We start from the raw sequence: 18,472 nt of genomic DNA, 5'->3' as shown, positions 1-18,472 counted from the left end.
CAACCTCCCTGGGTTCCAGTGTCTACCGCCCTCAGGGTAAATAATTCCTCTCCATTATCTAACCTCAGTTTCCCCCTTTCAATTTGTACCCATTCCTCCTCGCCCTGTCACTCACAGGTGCCAACGCCTGAGGCACCTCCGAGGCGGGGCACTCCCACCCCTCACGGCGTTCCCTCCCTTCTGACAGAGCCCGAGCACCGCGGGCTCCGCTCGTCCCCGGCCCCGGCGGCTCCCGGCCACCCCTGCCCGCCCCTGGGGTGTGTCCCGCCGGTCCCGCTCTGGGCGCGGCTGCGGGCACGGCTCGGCCCGGCCCGGTTGTCGGCCATGGCCCCGGGGAAGGCCCCGTGCCGGCGGCGCAGCAGCGACTCGGGCGTGGAGCCGGACCGCGGGGCGCTGCCCCGGGACAGGGAGCAGCGCGCCGCGCTATCCCAGAAGAAGAGGGACCAGCGCATCGCGCTCTTCCTCAGCGACTTCGACCAGCAGGGTATGGCCGGGGCTGCCCGGGGGGGGAGGGAACGGCGGCTCCGGGCCGGGAGAGCCCCGGGCCGCGCTCGCCCTCAGGCAGGGCCGCCTGCCCCGCGCCCTGGGTTGGCGGCTGAGGGAGGCTCCAGGCGCTCCGACTCCCCGCTCAGATTTTTCCGGATAAATCGCTGTTTTAACTTTCTTTACACTTGGAAACATGTAACACGCGGGGCAATATAGGAGCGTATTTTGTTTTAAAGCCAAGGAGCACATCCAGGAGATGAAGAAAGAGCTCGATTCGCTTTTGCAGACGGCGGAGAAAGCGTTTGCGGTGGAGCTGCTGACGATGCCGGCTGCCGTCAGGAAGATGAAAAGGAAAGAGGTGCTCGGTGAGAGTGCGGGGCCCTGTGCTCGGGTGCGGGCAGCGGTGTGCCCGGGTCTGCGGGAGAAAACCTGGGAGCTTGCTGGCTTTCATGACAAGGTTTGCTTGGCCTGCCCTGTATTTTAAGCAGATCAGCTTATCTGCTGTTACCCACTTATCTGCTGAGCACTCCTGTTCAAGTAGACTGATCTGTGTAACACAGGGTATAGAATTAGTTTGTGACTAGTCTGGAGAGTACTGATATGTGTGCACTTAGGTAATATTATTTAAAGTCTGAAAAGACAAGAAATAATTACAAACCTAGCGTTTTCTGTGTGTAAAACCAACCATTTTTGTTCATCTGAATCTGTTCATCCTTAGCCACCGAAATGATTTTGTCTTTGTCAATTTGAACTCTCCTGAGCCATTCTAATCTAGTCATATACCTGTGATGATAAGCAAAGAAGTTTAACTCCCATTGATGCAGAGGTTTAAGATGTTTACACTCAGCATCAGATGTATATGGTGGTGAGAACTGATGTTTCTAGAATCTACCTTGCAGCTGGAAATTGTAGGGGCCACATAGAGATCAAACCTGAACCTCTTGAAGAACTTGAGTTTACTGTGAGCCTGAGTATGTATTTTGGTGTCCTTCTGGAGAAACTTTTGCCCAAGAGCATTAGTTGCCTGCAGTGCAATGTGTGCGTGTGGTGGATCTTTGAATGTGGAGGATCCCCTGTGTGACTACACTCAGCATTCTTTCAAGGATAAACACTGACATGGCCTTAGATTTTCGTTGTTGTTTTGTAGGAGTGACTGTCCTACAAGACTGGAATCTTCTTCAAATGTAACACATATGCACATATTTAACCACTGTAATCCTGAATTGTTTGGCTTCTGAGCCCATAAGAATATGAAGATAAAAATTATGCAAGTAATAGCATCTAAATAAGTTATAATTTCTTGAGTTACAGATTTGCAAGGACGGGAGGAAGTGGCTCTTGCTGCTGCAGTGGTAAGTGTGTGTTTTCAAATCTTATCACAGTTTACAGAATAAATTCTTCTCTCCATGCTGTAAATACTTCAGACAAATGATTTCATTTGGCTGTGTGTTTAAACAGAAGATGATATGAAATGACTAGGCAGCCAGCCATGGTGCAGTTAGGAACATTACCTAAAGTTTTAGGGTCATCTGCTGGCAGAAATTCAGATGTTTCCCAAAAAATCCCAAAAAAACAACTGATGTTTAGCCAATCCCACTTCCTGTCAGTTGCTTTTATGTTCTTTTAGTTCACTGCCTCTTGTAACATAATATGCATCTACTGGGAAAAATCTGATGACCTTCCCTTGTTGGATAAACATTTTTTTTCAGACTGACTGCTCTGTAGAAGACATGCCAAATCCCAAACTGGTGAGGACCAACAGCAAAAAAGGCAGGTCAACTCATTAATATATAGCCTGTGGTTCTTGCATTTTCTCTTTTTTTTTTTTTTTTTTTTTTTTTTTTTTTTTTTTTTTTTTTGCTGGTTTGAACTGAGCATTTGTAAAATGAATGTTAAGCCTGAAGAATACAAGAGGGAAAAGTGCATAACAGACCCTGCAGCATTCCGTGTGGAGAATCATGAGTTATGCTGCTGTAGAGGTACTTTAAAGCATGAGATATGAGCTTCTGTCCTTCGTATTTATCAGGGGAAATGGTAAGAAGAGACACATTTAAGGCTTTACAGTATAGCAGGAGAAATAGGAAAGACACAACCTCTTAGGTTTCCCGTAACATTCTGTCCATTGAGCTTTGTAAGAAAAATACCATTTTTCTTCATATCCCCAAATATGCAATAAGGAGGATGCTACCACTTGGGTGTAATTCTGTTTTGTCTGTGGGCTGAGGGATTATCTGGGTCTTTTAACTGTCCTGTGTGTCCCACTGCCTGTGATGAACACACAGAGTTTGCTTTGACCTGTGTCCCAAGTGAATGACATTGGAAGGCACAAGGGCCAAAGCTGTCCATGGGGGGGAAATAGGCTTTAAACATGAGGCTGAAGTGGTGTTTTGTGCTCTCCATGAGATCTTTATTTTCCTTGTCTTGCTAATACATTTATAGTTAAGGTAACTACGATTGTTGAATATGAAGATGCCAAGAACAGTTCTGCAAAGAAAATAACTAAAAAAGTAAGTTTATTCTATTTTTTATTAAAAAAACATAAGGACTTAGTCAGTTTTGAGCTGCCACAAGGCCTGCTAGATCCACGAGAAGGCAGGCCAGTGCTCTGCTGTCTGCTGGAAAAGTCAGTTATTTTAAATGTAATGTATTTGAAGTTAAGCAACTGTAAATTATTTTCATCATAAAATATGGTATCTGCACTTCTAGTGACTAATTCACACAGGCTGGCAAGTACTGGCATAGTCATTCCCTCTTGCCAGTAAGTCTTGATGTTCTGAGGAGCCACATTTTGTTGAAACTTCGTTTTTTAAATCAACCTTGTGTTCAATCCATGCTTTTCTATAGCTGAGTCTTGTCTCTAAACCAAATCATTCTTGTCTCTAAACCAAATCAAGTGTTTTAGTTTTGCCACCTCAGTCTGTCTGGGCAATGTAGCTCCTCAGCCAGACACTGATGTAGCAAGCTGACAACAAATACAAAAAAGATTCTGTGCAATTACAGGCTTTTACTGTAAAAAGGCTTAAAGTTGGAAGGGTGTATATTAGGTGGTTGGTTATGCAGAACTTCATTAGGAATAAATATGTTTTGACATTATGAAACTTCTTTTAGAATGTATATTTGGCATTTATATATATATCTCAAAAGTAACACTATGGGGCTTAACTACCCTTTTTCAGCAGGGAATTTTTACAGTATTGTTTCCTGCAAATACCTATCATTTTGCTTTCAAATGCTACCTTTTTAACTGCATTCTTATATATAAATTTTTAGATTTCCAAAACCAGGTCGCTGGTTTCACTGGCCTCTGGTTTAAGTGGCAAACTGAACTCTCTTTCTAGGTAAGACTGATGTTTGATAGCTTATTTAAGTCACCTGAATTTTTGAGTGCTGAACACAATTATTTTCAAATATAGTAGCTGAGACTTGAGCCCAATGGGAATACATCTGATAAGGATTCTTCCATAACCTGAGATGCACTGAGGTGATGTGAACCTGAGCAAAAAAGCACCTGTAGCAGATGAAGGCATAATGATGCACAGTTCTGAATTTAGGGGATTAGTACAGATTCCCAAACAGTACTAATGGAAGAGAGCATGCAAGGAAAGCATCTTTGCTCTGCTAGTACTACTGAACTGTTCTGTAATAAACACCTGACTTGGGTATTGCAGCCTCCCTTGCTCAGCAACAAATTATTATTGTGTTCTTGTATGGTTTTAATCCCACTATGTTATGTTTGCTACAGGAGGGCTTTTTCACATGTGTTTTTCACACTAGATCCCTGTCATGGGCCACTTCAGCATTCTCTAATCTGCTTCTGTCTACCTTCATCCTAGCTAAAACTTTACAGAAGAAGTAGATGAAGAGGAAATACATAAAAATAGTAAACCAACAAAATAAAACCCCCAACAAAACACAAAGCCAATAACTACTTCTTTAAGTGTTTACTCTTCTGCTAGTGTAGCTTGCAGAAGGATGCTAAGTCTCTTTGTTTTCATTGCAGTGCCACAAATCTCAAAGCCACTCCAAAGGGAGCTAAAAGGTGAGGAGTTTTCAGTTTGCTCTTAATAAATAATTTTGTTCAATACCAAGACACTATATATTATTATCAATTTAGATATAACAGATCTTCATGGTCTGCCACTAAATGTGACAGTATGGGTGCCAAACCAGTTACACCTCCTGTTTTGGGTGTGGGTGTTAACTTACATTATTGTGGAGGCACAGGATTTGATGTCCTAAATAAGTCAGTTTAAAAAAAAATGTATTTAGAGTGTAAACTTGTTCTCAGAGCCCAACCTTGGGCTAAAATGTCATCAGTACTGCTTTGTTAAAAGAAAAATAAACCAATCCCCACAACCAAGCTCCTCAACCAAATACACTGAAAATCAGTTCTTGGCATCTTGAACAGTCAAGATTTTTAGTTAGTATCATTCTGCATACACTACAGTTTGCTTTTGGCACAAGCTGAAGTGAGGGTGAACAACTTAAATGGGTCCTGAAACCAGTAAGTGGTTCAGTTTCACCTTGGCCAGCTATAAATGTCAGAGGCTTGTTTCCATGCAGAACACACCCAAATCTTACATTTTTAAAGTAAAATAATAATAATAACTGTTGTATAATGAAAAGTTAGAAATTCTGCATGGCACAAGGCACACCCTGTGCCTCTGAGAGGTATCAGCTTTAGTATTTATTGATATCTCCCTCTGTAGTAGACAGATACAGCACATGTCTTATCTTAAGCCCTGAGGCACAGCTTCCTCTTTCCAAAACTGTAAACATTCACTGCTGATATTGGAGAGTGGATATTCTTGTTACTGAGTGGCCAAAATGTCATCTTGTGTCACAGGCTTACAAGGTTACTGCAGTGGCAGGGTCATAAAACATTACCCAGCAGTGCCCATAAGTGTTGCTCATGGTTGGATTTCTGTATCTCCTGGCAAAACTGGAAAATTTTAAACATGACTGCCTCTCTCCTAGGTGTATTTCCTACTACTGGCATTTGCTTCATGCTTGAAAATTTCCAGCAGAGCATAGAAAGTTAACCTCAGAGTGACATTTTCCTTGTATTCTAGTGCTGGATTACAACAGACTGTCTCAAGAACTTTACCTGCAAGTGGAAGGGTTCAAAGCATGTTAAAGAGAAGTAAATCAGTACCCCAACACAAAAGTGTTCCATTTGTCAACATTCCCCTGGCTGATGGACAGGTATCTTTTTTTTTTAAAAAACATTTTCAACTTACAGTAGTTGATCATTGCAAATAGTCTGATAGTGATAGCTCTTGCTATTCCTAAATGAGATGCTGCTAAACAAAAGGAAAAATGGTTGTCAAAGTTTTGCAATGTACAAGGGAGCATGTGAGTTTTAGAGAAGCTTGACATGCAAGAAAAATCTTTTAATCTTATAATTGTTTCTCTTCACAGACACTCTGTACAGCTGGTGGAGACCTCCGTAATATTGATGTGCAGCTCCTAAATCAGGATACAGTACAGTACATCCATAAGCTGGTGGTAAGCTTGAGCTAGGAGTCTTACAGATCTCTGTATTCAGACACCCGGTCCCAAACTTTCATGTCAGATTCTGTCGTGAATGCAAATTTGAACTCTTTGGAGTTTAAGCCTAAACTGGTTTGCATCAGTTGGAGGGAGGGGAGAACTGCTGCACATGGATCACGTGTAGAAGTAACTGCACTGACATAAGCATGTGCAGTTTGGTGACAGCCTGAGGGGTCACAGGAGCATAAACTCTTCCTTCTGCAGTGCTCTGGTGGCTGTCCTGCCATGTGAGCAAACTGCCATTCTCTTATCTCTTATTCACAAAGGCTGACAAAGCTACAGCTCAGTTTTGGGTCTTCTCACAATCCATTATTCTGTGTCCCTTGCTGAGTAAGAACTATGCACCCGTTAAGTCCCTGCTGCAGTTGAACAGGAACTGCCTTAATGGTTGTGAAGCAAAATAAAGTGGAACAGAACTTTGTAGCACCTACAGCCCAACCCTCCTGAAGACGGGGGTACCTGGGCTATTGTTTGAAGTAATAGAAATCCACCCAGACATGAGAGATACTAACCAGCTTAGTACAGAGACCAGTGCAGCTGAGTCAAGCTAGAGGTCTGGGAGCTGTTCTGTGGTTTTTGTTATAGCCCTGCCTCTGTAGGCAGACAGTGGGGAGTGAGTAAGTGCTCACTGCTTGCTTTAACAGTAGGAGCCTTTCTTCTTCCACGTGCTTTTGGGCAGCTTGAGCTAAAATGAATTTTCCCCCCTCAGAGTGAGCTGACAGTATTGTGTGGAAAGGTAACACCTAAACCAAGTTAATGGAACTGTCTTGTGACTACAGAACATTGGTGACTGCTCTTGCCTGCTGCCTCCAAAGTGTTGAAATCATGTCTATTATGTCTTAATAAAGCTGTATACTGCCTAGTAAATGTTTATATAAGCTTTTATATCATGTGATGTGTCTTACTGGATACCAAAGCAGAAGAAAATTTTTTCTTTATAAAAGGCTTAGGTTGGATTTTAACTAAGTTCACAGCAAAATGAACAGTAAGAAATATATGTATATAAGAAATAAGTTTCTCTAATATCAACTCACAAATAAACTGAAATACAAGGTACTAGATTTTTAGTATCTTGTAGGTATGTGGTAGCATATATGAATCTAACACAGAAATAACATTTATTTCCAGTCTTATGTGTGACACGACAGTAATGTGCAAGATGACAGGTAAAATTAGAATTTGTTATCAGGTGCTGCTGGCAGGAGCCCAAATTAATGCCAGCTGAGGACTGAAGCAGAACTGCCCTACAGTGATCAGCTCTTCCTCTACCCTGTCACTTCAGCGATCTGAAAAGTTACTATGAATCCCTTCCTCTCTTCCCCTTCAAAAAACCAAACAATCTGAATGGGGATTAAAGGTTTAGAGTATTGCTCTATTTTGCAAGGACTTACAAGCAGAAGACAGGTGTTGTAATTGTTAAAGCATTGCAGGTTACAAGGACTGACTCCATGGCGAGACGAGTCAGGAGAAGGGATCAGCATGTAACCATGGCTTCACAAAAAGCAACCCCAAGTTTTAAAAAATGAAAATAAAAGACCCACTAGAGAATGCCACATCATAAGCCAGTACTGAAATACAGATCAAACAGTATTTATTTTTGCTTCATTTTTAGAGTCTATAACAAGGATGTTCAGCAACACTCAAATGCCAATGCCTACCCAAGCACATTGAAACCTTTGGAGTTTGTCCCTCCAACCTCATCAATAAAGTGTCAACAACTATCAGAAAAATAACTAAACAAGTCACACTTCAGATTTGTAAAGAAAAGTAGAGCTTCAACTTTCTCACTTAAACAGGAGAGAAACCTTGCTATAGAGGCAGCTTACCAACCCAACACTGTTCATGCACAACAGTTCCTTAGTTAAGGTCACATTTTTGCTTTGTTCAGGCATTTCTGCCAATTAATAATAATAGAACTGCAGCTGGAGATTTTAGTATCTTCATACTTAAACCAAAGTGCAAACTACTAGAAAAGTAACAAAACCATCTACATTTATTATGTTTCCAGGTTAAACAATTCTTTTTTTTTAAACTGGAAACATTTCTCTAGAAGTGAGGCTGAATCAGACTTTGAATAGGATTCAAAGGCTAAGAGAAAGACACCATTATTTCAAAATTTAATCATTCCCCATTTAAGGGGTTTGTTATCTTTAGACTGAATTCAGATATCCTTGTGTTTTCTTCACACAAAGGGGACATGGCTGCAGCCTTCCCTGTGCCCATTTAAGTCATCTCTCATTTCAGGAAGAGACTTGAATGTGGCACACAATTGTTACCTAACCTTCACCTAGTCTTAAGGCAGCTTCAGCCTCCCTGTGTTTATAAAATATCTATCATCTACATAGTCTCTTCATACACAGACTAGTTAAAGCCACTGGAAAAGTAAGAGTTACAAGGCAAAAGAAATATATTATACACCAACTGCTTTTATTTAATTTCAGAAACCGTTCACAAGATGGTAGAAAAAAACTTACAACCACTTCTAATTTAGTCTTTCATTGTTCCCAGTCAGCTCTAAACCCATTATGTGCAAAGCCCATTTACCATGCATCTAGATGATAGATACAGGCTATGAAATTCTTGATTCTACTTGTAGCAGCTTATGCAGGTGCAGCCAAATACCAAGCCTCAGGACAAATTGTACACAAACTTTACAATGTAGAATTTGAATTTAAAATATGAAACTTAAAATCTACACAAAACTGGTAAAAATCAAGCACAGATACGAGGACAAACTTAAAACCCATGTGAAAAGGAGTCTCGTCTTCCTTTCAAGTGCTTTATTCTGCTACACAGTCAAAATGAAGATGTAAGCTTGTGGTTAGTTTAAATTACACTCTGTAGATACTATAGACCAATTTAAAAGTTACACATACAGCAATAGATGTCCATTGGTTCATCTGGATTACTTATACAATCCAGCTGGATTGTTGAAAACAAGTCAGGCAAAATTTGAAAGAAAATCCTTGTGCAACTTTTTAGACAAATGTTTACTGGTGGGCACACTGTACCCCAGGTCCATGATGGCTGCTTTCTTCATCAGAACTATCATTATAAGCTTCACGTCTCTGGCCACCACCTGAACCACGAGTGGTATCAAATTCTTGAAGGTCTACCTCTTCTGCATCACCAATTACATTGGGAAATTCTGGTCTAGCTGGCAGAAGATCTTCAAGTTCCTGCCCCAAAAAAAGAAATGCATTCAGTATTGCATCTAGAAGACCTAAATAAAGTGACCAGTTTCCCATAACTTTGAGACACCTCTAAGAGCAGGTGTAGTTTAGAAGTCTATTCTGATGAAAGCCCGGAACTGCAGAGTCATTTAAAAGTATTTGTATCAACTGGAAGACACCACTTCAAGAAAACCAACAGCTCTACGTATCACCAACCAAAAGTGCAATCAGTAAATACAGTTGCACTCCATAAACTTATCACACAGCAACAGAAAGATTTTCCTCCTGCCCTCATCTGTGTACCATCTGCACAGCTCTTAAATACAGCTTCCAAAAATTCATATTTCAAGGGGTATGTCCAAGTAACACATGGCTCATAAAAAAGGTTAAAAGAACTTTACTTGCATTTGAATTTAAGCACTGAGGGCAAGCCCATGAGGTACAACATAGGCTCTTTGCACACACTGTCAAGTAAGACACCACATTTATGCTCGAACAACTACTTACTGAAAGCTTTTCTGGGCTAATCCAGTTATTTTCAGGAAACTGAACATCAAATTTAATGTAGAGATCCCCCTTCTCAAAAGGATTGCGATACTGTGGCATTCCTTCCCCTCTGACTACACGAACACAACCTGGAATTCAAAGAGAAGTAAAGTAATCAGCAAAGTGCTACTGCACAGCCATTCTCTCTCCATACAGTTCTCTGTTTCCCTGGCCTAACAGGACAGGCTCAGTTAACGGGACAACAAGGGTGGGATTAAGGGCTGAAGAATCACAAAAACATAATCAAAGAAATCCTTATCAGGTCAAGCCTACCTGGTTCAATTACTTTTCCAGGAGGATATTTAACCACAATCTGACGTCCATCAAGGTGCTTAAATGTGAACTGAAATCCACACAGTGCTTCAACAAGTCCAATCTTGTGTGTCATATGCAAGTCATTCACATCCCGCTGGAACACCTGGGAAACAAAGGAGATATCCTTGCTAGCACTAGAATCACAACTCCACCAGACTCATTACTGAAGAGTTCATTATTATTTATCCTTAAAATTCAATGTCAGAGCAACAGCCTTTGTATGAAGTGAACTTGATTCTATTAATTCAGATGGCTTAACATGCTTGGAAGTTTGTGCCTGACCAAGTGTCATTTAAAATAAGCCAAACCACACCACATACCAAGGTAAGATTCAAATTAAACCAGGCCTGCACAGCAGCCCCAACTTTCACCCCCCAACATCTTCCACACAAGCAACCTATAAACAAAACTGACAACAGTTTGACGCTATTTCCCTGCACTGGAGTATACATAAACCACATCTTTGTTTTTCAAGTCTTGTCCTCAAGCATATCTGCTTTAGCTCCCTTGACCTACAGCAGGACTTTGATCACTTAGTCCACAGCTCTCAGAAGAGATCTTCAGGCCACATAACTCGGGATTCTTAATCAGAGTAAATCTTAAAATTTGTCCACTGGCAGAACCATGAGTCCCATCTCAAGAGAAATTTTAAGAACAAAGTCTATCTAGTTTTACTCACTAGGACAGACTGGCAGATTGGCAGTTCTTGACACAGCTGTGAAAAGCTTACAAAGTACCTAATTAGCAGATAACCAACATGACATCCTTAATATATGACTGTAGTTTAAATCTGTACCCCATGCTACTCTGTTACAACAGAAAACTCCTCCTAGAGTGTAACACACAAACTGTTTCTTACTTCATCATGGCTATTAGAATTAAAAATGGAGCAGTCACCTCAACTCTGTCCCATATGAGTTTTAACAGGAGAAGATAAATTGCAATATTTAATTCCAAAGTGCAGTGTATATAGACCAGAATACAGTAAACATAAGTCTTACCAAACCAGTATAAAATAATAATGTTTGTTTTATTAAGTGAATCAGCAACATCATTTTGTGTTATTTCCAGAACCACAGTAGCAGACAGAAAGCACCATCTGGGGGTTTTATCAGGAGTTCCCTGCCATGTCACAAGACATGGAAAAAAGCCACACTTAGAATTTTGTTAGTGTCACGAGCAAAGCAGACTAAAGTGAACATCCTGAATGGCTCTTCACTGCATCTGCTGTATCAAAGTCAATCTGAGCTTATGTGAAAAGCTACCTCTTGCTAGCATTAGGAGGCACCAGAAGCTGCCTGTCCCCTGGCTAAGGACTTGCCCAGTTTTTTCTGGCTCACCATGAAAGCAGTATTACACACTATAAATCTATTAAAAGCTATTCCCCATCTCTCCCAGAGCTGCAACTGTATTACTTTAAATGAATGGCTATCTATATAACTTAAATATTAACAACTGGAATAAAAGGCATTTAAAAGATAAACTCAAAAGCATTACCTCATTCTCCTTCTCTTGGAGTAAAAGGACAATATCGCCTGGTTCCACACCGGGAGCCTGATCTGCTTCTCCACTGAATGTAATTCTCTGCCCATGTTTCATGCCTTTATCTACATGGACTTCAAGTATTTTTACCTCTTTGATCACCTTCTTCCCTTCACATTTTTTACAGCGGTCTTTTTCATTAATTACTTCACCTAAATAAAGACAAATTTTGAGTTCAGATATTTTGTCACATCCAATTCCTAGGAAAAACTATTGGAAAGCAAGCTGAAGAATTTCTGCAACACAAGTAGTGATTTTGATGTTGCTTTACGAACGCCTCACAAGAGGAAATTCAGACTTTAGTTATTCTAGCTGAGACAGAGGGAAGGAAGAAAAAAATAGAAGTTCCCTGACTGTCTCATCCCCCAGAATATCCCCACAAGATAGTCCTGAGTAAATGCAGCCAGGAGAACTAGAGTCTTGCATACAAAAACAGGGAAAGAGAGCCGGTCACATCAGATTCACCCGTACAAAGGTATTTACTGTTTCCAGCAAACTGAAGGGTGACAATCCAATATGGCTTCGATGCTCTGTTCTACCTCACCTTTATTTTTCCAGTGAGCTCTTGTCTCTATACACAGTAACCAAAGTATTAGGGCACACAGACTATGTCTAAGATTTCGGTGTTAAGTGCCACAAGCAGATGTATTTGGCTTAAAATATTAAGTTTCTCACCTTAAACCACCTTTCTGTGAAACAAAGCGTAACATTATGATGAAGTTGAAACTACAAAATATGGAGGTTAGGCATATGAAATGTTAAAGACAACATCATTTATTAAATGTTTTGACAAGTCACAAAACACAATTCTTTGTAGCTTAAGTGTTGTGATGAGTAAACTCATCCACAAGGTGATGTTACTACTCTGCCAACTGCAGAATACATAAAAAGAAATCATTATGAAGTGCTGAACTTGCGATCCCTGAACAGAATCGGTTCAGGCAAAGACATCATCCTAATTTGAAGTTAAAAATTCAACTTTAGATTCCCATTTTTAACCTACGACTGTCCTTGGATATCAGGAGATACAAAAAGACAAATAGCTCCTAAAACAGCAACATCTTGGTTTTTACTTTAACATAAGAGTAATAGCAGTAAGTAATACTCACATCTAAGTGTTTTTAAAGATTATCAATCCCTACTGCTTGAGCTTCTAGGCTGTTTTTCAGTACATTAAACACTGTAAATCTTGCTGCTGTTCTGAGTGAAATGACTCCTCCATGCTGCCACCAGAGTGAGGTGCAGCTGACTGGGTAAGGGCAGAAGTGTCCCGGATAAGTTCCTCCTGAGATTTGAGCAGGAGGCTGGATCCAAGCAAGCACGTTCAGTACCAGAGCAGAGCCTGGCCTACCTTCTCCATTGCAGTCGGAGCACACGGACTGCATCTGCTGCACCATTCCTGGGGCCAGCTGCCGGATCATGATGCGCACGCCCCGGCCCCGGCAGGCGTTGCACTTCTGAACGGAGCCAGCCTTCCCCCCCTGCCTGCAGCACAAAGCACCAGTTGCATGAAAAGGAAGTTCTTCAGAAAGAAATCAGAAACCCCCTCCAGCAGTAGGTTAGCATGCCTACATGCCCAACTGCACTGCCAATTACAGTTGGGTTCCCTGCTCTCCCACCCTTCCCCCACACAAAGCCCTTGAATAGTTCCAGTTTCATCAACAGCATCATTCAAGTTCAACAATTTGCTGGTCTGAAAGCAGGCTCCAGTAAGTCAAATACTGATAAAGATCTGACACAGGAGATCCTTCATTACGCTATCTGCCAACAAAGCAACCAGAGAACTCAAAAATACAAACAAACTTACCCATTACATGCACTACAAAGGACATTCTTGCTAAGTTGTAGTTTAGTTGTCTTTCCATTATACAGATCTTCTAAAGAGACTCTACAAAATAAAGTATTTCTCCTGGGTTATCATTTAACAACTTATTTTCCCCATGTAATTAAAATATTTGCCTAGGACAAATAAAAAGACAACCTAGATATTCCTAACAGGACTAAATCTGCTATCAAAATAAGATGTTAAGCACCATTTTGGCTTCCCCAAAGAGTTACTTAAAAAATTCCATACATATCAATATACACTTGTAAATTTGAACATAGTTTTAGAGAAAAGCTGTAATTTAATCAGAATAAACCAGATAGGATTGGTTGTGTTTCTCAACAGGAAATAAGCTTATCTAGAATTTTAGGTGCTATTATACAGTCATTATTAATTTTAATTCTACCAGGCAGGTGAGAAACAAGCCTCTGTAAACACTCCAGACAATAATACTGTTTATTGCATGAACACATAAGAACACATATAGAGTACTTACTGCTGTACTGGGTTTTCTACACAAGAGAGTTTAGTGGGGAGGGATTAGCATGTCCCTAGGGCCACCTAACTTTTTAGTATTTCTCCTATAAGGGTTTGTTAGTGGATAGAAATTTCAACTCAATGTATTGAGTTGTGTTAAGAAGAGGTTGCCTGGCATCAGTACTTACAAGTAACAATAAAATCAAAGCTCATTAATAATATACCATGGAGTACTAGCTACTAAACAAGCAAGCATGTGAAGCTAAACATACTTCACCAAGCACCTCTGCCAATCACAGAAAGATGTTGCTTAACTGAAGTTCTTAAAAGGGACCTGCTCAGCAGGCAAGCAGCCAGCCATGACTGCAAGAAGAGATCCCCAAAACACAGATGTGATATTCAAGAATGGCTTTGAATAAATAAACAAAACCAAAGCCACCACACACACTTTTCCATTAATTATGAGGTTCAACCGTAGTTCCAGCTGGCATTGCCCTATGAATTCAAGTCTTTCCAGAGCACCTCCACCTCCACAGACCAGAATCTGCCTGGTGAGTAATACTTGGCTGTTGAAGGCTCTTCCAGATTAGAACTGCCAAACATAATTACGGAGCAAAACAAAGAAAATAAAGCTAACAAAGTGCATAATTCAAATAACCTGGCAAAGTATTTGGTAGTTTCTAGATTAACCAACCAAGGAAAGTAACTCCAGATGACTGGCCCTGCTCTACACACAACAGGCAGCTCTGAAGAGCAGTGCAGACTGGAGAGGATCTCGACTGAGAAATGTATCAAGAACAGAAACCAGCAGAGTTTCTACAGTCAGGAAAACTTCAAACTACAAGCTGCAGCATCAAGGTACTCACTTGAGTGGATGCACCATATCTTCTCCTCTTCTTCTGCCATTGCGACTTCTACTCTGGCCACCCATGAAATTGAACAATCCACCACCAAAGATATGGGAGAAAATATCGTCCATGCCACTGCTTCCACTCCCTTCTCGGAGCCCCTGCTCTCCATATCTATCATACAGCTCACGTTTCTCAGGATTTGACAATACTTCATAGGCAAAGCTTATTTCTTTGAACTAGAAGAGGAAACAGTCAAAACAGTGCATGACAATTTACAACTTCAAGGCAGCATTTTATCAGTTTCTCCCCCTGCATGAACATTTATCAATTAAGAAGGTACACAATGAAGCACTTTTCCACCCTCATTTTAACATAACTTACTCTTCGCAAGACTTTAAAGTTATACTTGTGCTTAGTTATGTTACACCTTATCATAAAATAAGATATTTTACTGCAAAACTTGGTTGGCTTTGTTCTTTGCTAGCATAAAACAGACCTCTTACAAATTAAAAAAAAAAGATACCAAATGGAAAAAAAACCCCAAGTACACAATACTGCAGAAGCCAAAAGGCAGAATACCCAACAGTTACATACTAACAGCAAAGACTTCAAGATGCTGGGCACTTAGAATACACTAACAATTAAGTAGCTCACTGAAAGGTATATTAATGTATTTGGCAAATTAGTATCTTTTCACAATCATCTCTGCTCACCTCTAAGCAGCCATCAGAACTCCAATTTGGTTAAAGATAATCAACTGAGTCAACTTAATTGACAATTTTAAAATTGCTTTTAGTGTAACAAATCTAATTCTATCTTCCCACATATGCAATTTGTTTTATGCTGCAGCAGTTTTAAGAATCTCTTACACATGTTTCTCCATGTTGGAAAAACTTGAAAAATTGACAATCTTTTTCAAATTCCTACACAGATGCCAAGGCCAGCTGACATTATGTCAGCAAATGAGAAGCAGTTTTTTCCTCAGCATTACCTTCTCAACCAATTTGAGCTAACTGCTGCATTTTGTCATGAGGTATACTGGCAGATTTTGAGATTGGGGAGAAGTTGACCAGACAATACTCCCTCTCACAATACTGCTTACCAACTTCAACAGAAAACCCCCAATACCTGTATTCAGTTCCTTAGATGACACTCTAATAGAAAACTTAAGGTATTAAAAAAAAGATGAGTCTTTCTTACTTTGTCCCCTGCATTTGGATTCTTATCAGGATGGTATTCCTTGGCCAGTTTTCTGTATGCCTAGTTGAAAGAGGTAGAGAATTATTTAAAATTTCCATTAATCATTTCTTTTCTGAGAAACTCAAATAATGTCCCCAGGAAGAAAGAAAATCCTAATAAAGCAAAGCGTAAATATTACAGTGTTTCAAAGTCACTAATACATTGATACGACCTAAAAAGATTTCCATATCGCTACATGCATACATTAACCAGACTGGCATTCACACACAGCTATGGCACACAATAGCTAGAACTAGTTCTCCTGCTTATCCTCATTAACTTAGAGGGAGAATCCCATTTGACTTCCATTGAAATTGCTCTTCAGAACCCACTCAAACCCTACACCACAACAGTAGATTTGAACCCGTTTGTCCTTGCCCTCAACCACAGCAGTACAGTAACAACAAAATGGCTGCCTCAGCTTTCCATTCAGCCCTACAACCACTCCTCACAAAAACCATTTCCTTCTTCCCTACCTATCGCTAGTGGAAGGGTTCACCTCACTTTGAGCTCAGTATATGAGTTACATGTGCAGAAGTGTACGTAGCACTGCTTTTAGTTAAGCTCACTGTTGTAAATCAGCAGGAGTAAGTACAGCCAAATCCCCAGAAGGGACTTTCCAGACGGCTTTTTTCTGACCAGCACTCTGATATTCTGGACCATCACTGGTTCTTCAGCAGCCCTTCATCTGTTCTGCTTGCTCTTCAGAGAATCAAAGCAACAACACAGCAGGCAGAGACTTCTCCCACTGGAGCTAATGACTGTAGAAACTTCAATCAACCCTTCCTCTACTCCGCCTCAACACCCCTCAGAAGCAATCAGGGGACACAGAGCAACAAATTACATTGTATATAGTTTTTTATTATTCAAATTACACCTATTAAAAAAACTACAGCGATGAAACAGCAAAAAATTGAGGTTCTTGGAGAAAAATTCTTGGAGAGGATTTTTCAAACACTTTATTTCTGAGTAACTGAGCACCTAAACTAACTCTTTAGAACTACAATGTTTAGAGTTCCACACACAAAGCTTTACAGAAATCACAACTTCTCAGCTTCTGAGCAAACTTCCTTTTTTTTATATCCATACAATTATTTCTCATTATTGATTTTATCTTGAAACATTCTGTACTTTTGCAATGAAGACATGATAAAGAACTAGTGAAATAATAACAATGCTGATGTTACAAGCCTAATATTCTAAAGCAGAGTAAGTGTAAAAACCAAAACTCTTACATCTTACTGGACAAATCACCCATCAGGAACAAAGCATAATGTTCCACAAACCTGTGTACTTTATGTTGTAATGGATGTTCCCCACATATTTTAAGTATTACAACCAAGAAAAAACCCAAAAGACCACTAAACTGATAACCTAAGTAACATTATCTAATCAGGAAAAAAATGAGGTTGCAATGGTGATCTTTAAAAAGAGAAAGCCCTCACATCTTTTCTGATAACAGCATTCCAGGCCAGAACAACTCTTATAACTCCCCATGGCCCTACAGGAAGCCATCACTATTTCATTAGAACCAAATTCAGAATCAAGGTCTACACTGGGAACATATATAACTTCAGTAAAAGTTAATTTAGCCACTGTAAAAGCCTGTTCTCTCAGCCCCTTCAGACCAAGATTAATTTTCAATTTTTCTATACTATTATACAGATTAAAATACCAGATTTTAAAGCCCATGAAACCTCTCAATGACAATAATATATACAGGAACTCCTTGGTATTGCAGACAGTTGGAAAATTTACATTCCACGATTAGCCTAATATGTGGTAATTAATACTGGGTGGTGCAGGCTATCCTAGCAAAAAACTGCTCTGGTTTTCATTCTTAAAGGACATAGCTTTAAGCGAACTCTGTAATAAAATAAAATATTCTGGTGGACAGTGGTGTATACTAAACACAACCTTCTCACCGCCTGCCCTCCATCTCCAGCACAATTTCAACACTGCAATTGCCTATCCCTGCACAAATTAGGCTGCCGCGTGCATGACGGGTAAGGCGCAGTTGTTGGTGCCAGCACCACCCACCCGCGGAAGCCTCTGCTAGTGAACCGTCTGGTTCATTCTCCTCCCTCACGTGGAAACGGTCATTAAGGCAAAAAGGAAAAAAAAAAAAAAAAAAAAAAGAAAAAAAAAAGTGCTTTATACACTACAGGATGGAATTGCTATAGTGACGACCCGGCTCCAAGTTTTCACCTCCCCTCTTTGTTTACCTCGCCTTGCCGCTCTCGGCCTGGGAGGAACCGCGTCTGTGAGCGAAACCGAATCCTCCCAAGGCCGGCACGTGGGGCAGACAATGGCACCGCTGAGGCTCGACCCGCAGGGATTCTCACCCCCAAAAAGCCCTTGCGGCCGCGCACGGCGCGGTGCCGCGGGGGCGGGCCGAGCCGCGTCCGGGCCCTGCCCGCGCCCGGAGCCCACGCGGGACGCGCCGGGGCAGGGACGCGGCGAGC

The 18,472-nt window shown here is 40.7% G+C and overlaps 2 protein-coding genes across 2 annotated transcripts in view; one reads left to right on the top strand and one right to left on the bottom strand.

Moving 5' to 3' along the window:
• The first annotated feature begins 203 nt into the window (after window positions 1-203).
• Window positions 204-8,421, top strand: LOC121348755 (borealin-2-like). Its single transcript, XM_041458606.1, has 10 exons — window positions 204-484; window positions 723-851; window positions 1,798-1,838; window positions 2,196-2,256; window positions 2,926-2,993; window positions 3,757-3,824; window positions 4,487-4,525; window positions 5,559-5,691; window positions 5,908-5,994; window positions 6,749-8,421. The coding sequence occupies exons 1-10, from the start codon at window positions 325-327 to the stop codon at window positions 6,794-6,796; spliced, it is 834 nt and encodes a 277-aa protein (XP_041314540.1). The 5' UTR covers window positions 204-324; the 3' UTR covers window positions 6,797-8,421.
• DNAJA2 (DnaJ heat shock protein family (Hsp40) member A2) overlaps window positions 7,614-18,472 on the bottom strand; it is an 11,218-nt gene continuing 359 nt past the window's right edge. The window contains exons 2-9 of the mRNA XM_041458605.1: window positions 15,969-16,028; window positions 14,784-15,004; window positions 13,423-13,503; window positions 12,967-13,100; window positions 11,571-11,767; window positions 10,032-10,176; window positions 9,720-9,847; window positions 7,614-9,218 (exon numbers count right to left, since the gene is read on the bottom strand). Of these exons, the coding sequence (XP_041314539.1) occupies window positions 9,030-9,218; window positions 9,720-9,847; window positions 10,032-10,176; window positions 11,571-11,767; window positions 12,967-13,100; window positions 13,423-13,503; window positions 14,784-15,004; window positions 15,969-16,028 (1,155 nt within the window). The 3' untranslated portion in view covers window positions 7,614-9,029. The remainder of the gene's footprint in view (window positions 9,219-9,719; window positions 9,848-10,031; window positions 10,177-11,570; window positions 11,768-12,966; window positions 13,101-13,422; window positions 13,504-14,783; window positions 15,005-15,968; window positions 16,029-18,472) is intronic.

This window comes from Pyrgilauda ruficollis, unplaced genomic scaffold (genome assembly GCF_017590135.1).
Source record: "Pyrgilauda ruficollis isolate IOZ18807 unplaced genomic scaffold, ASM1759013v1 scaffold13, whole genome shotgun sequence".
Lineage (NCBI taxonomy): Eukaryota > Metazoa > Chordata > Aves > Passeriformes > Passeridae > Pyrgilauda > Pyrgilauda ruficollis.
This window is presented reverse-complemented; position numbering and strand designations above follow the sequence as displayed.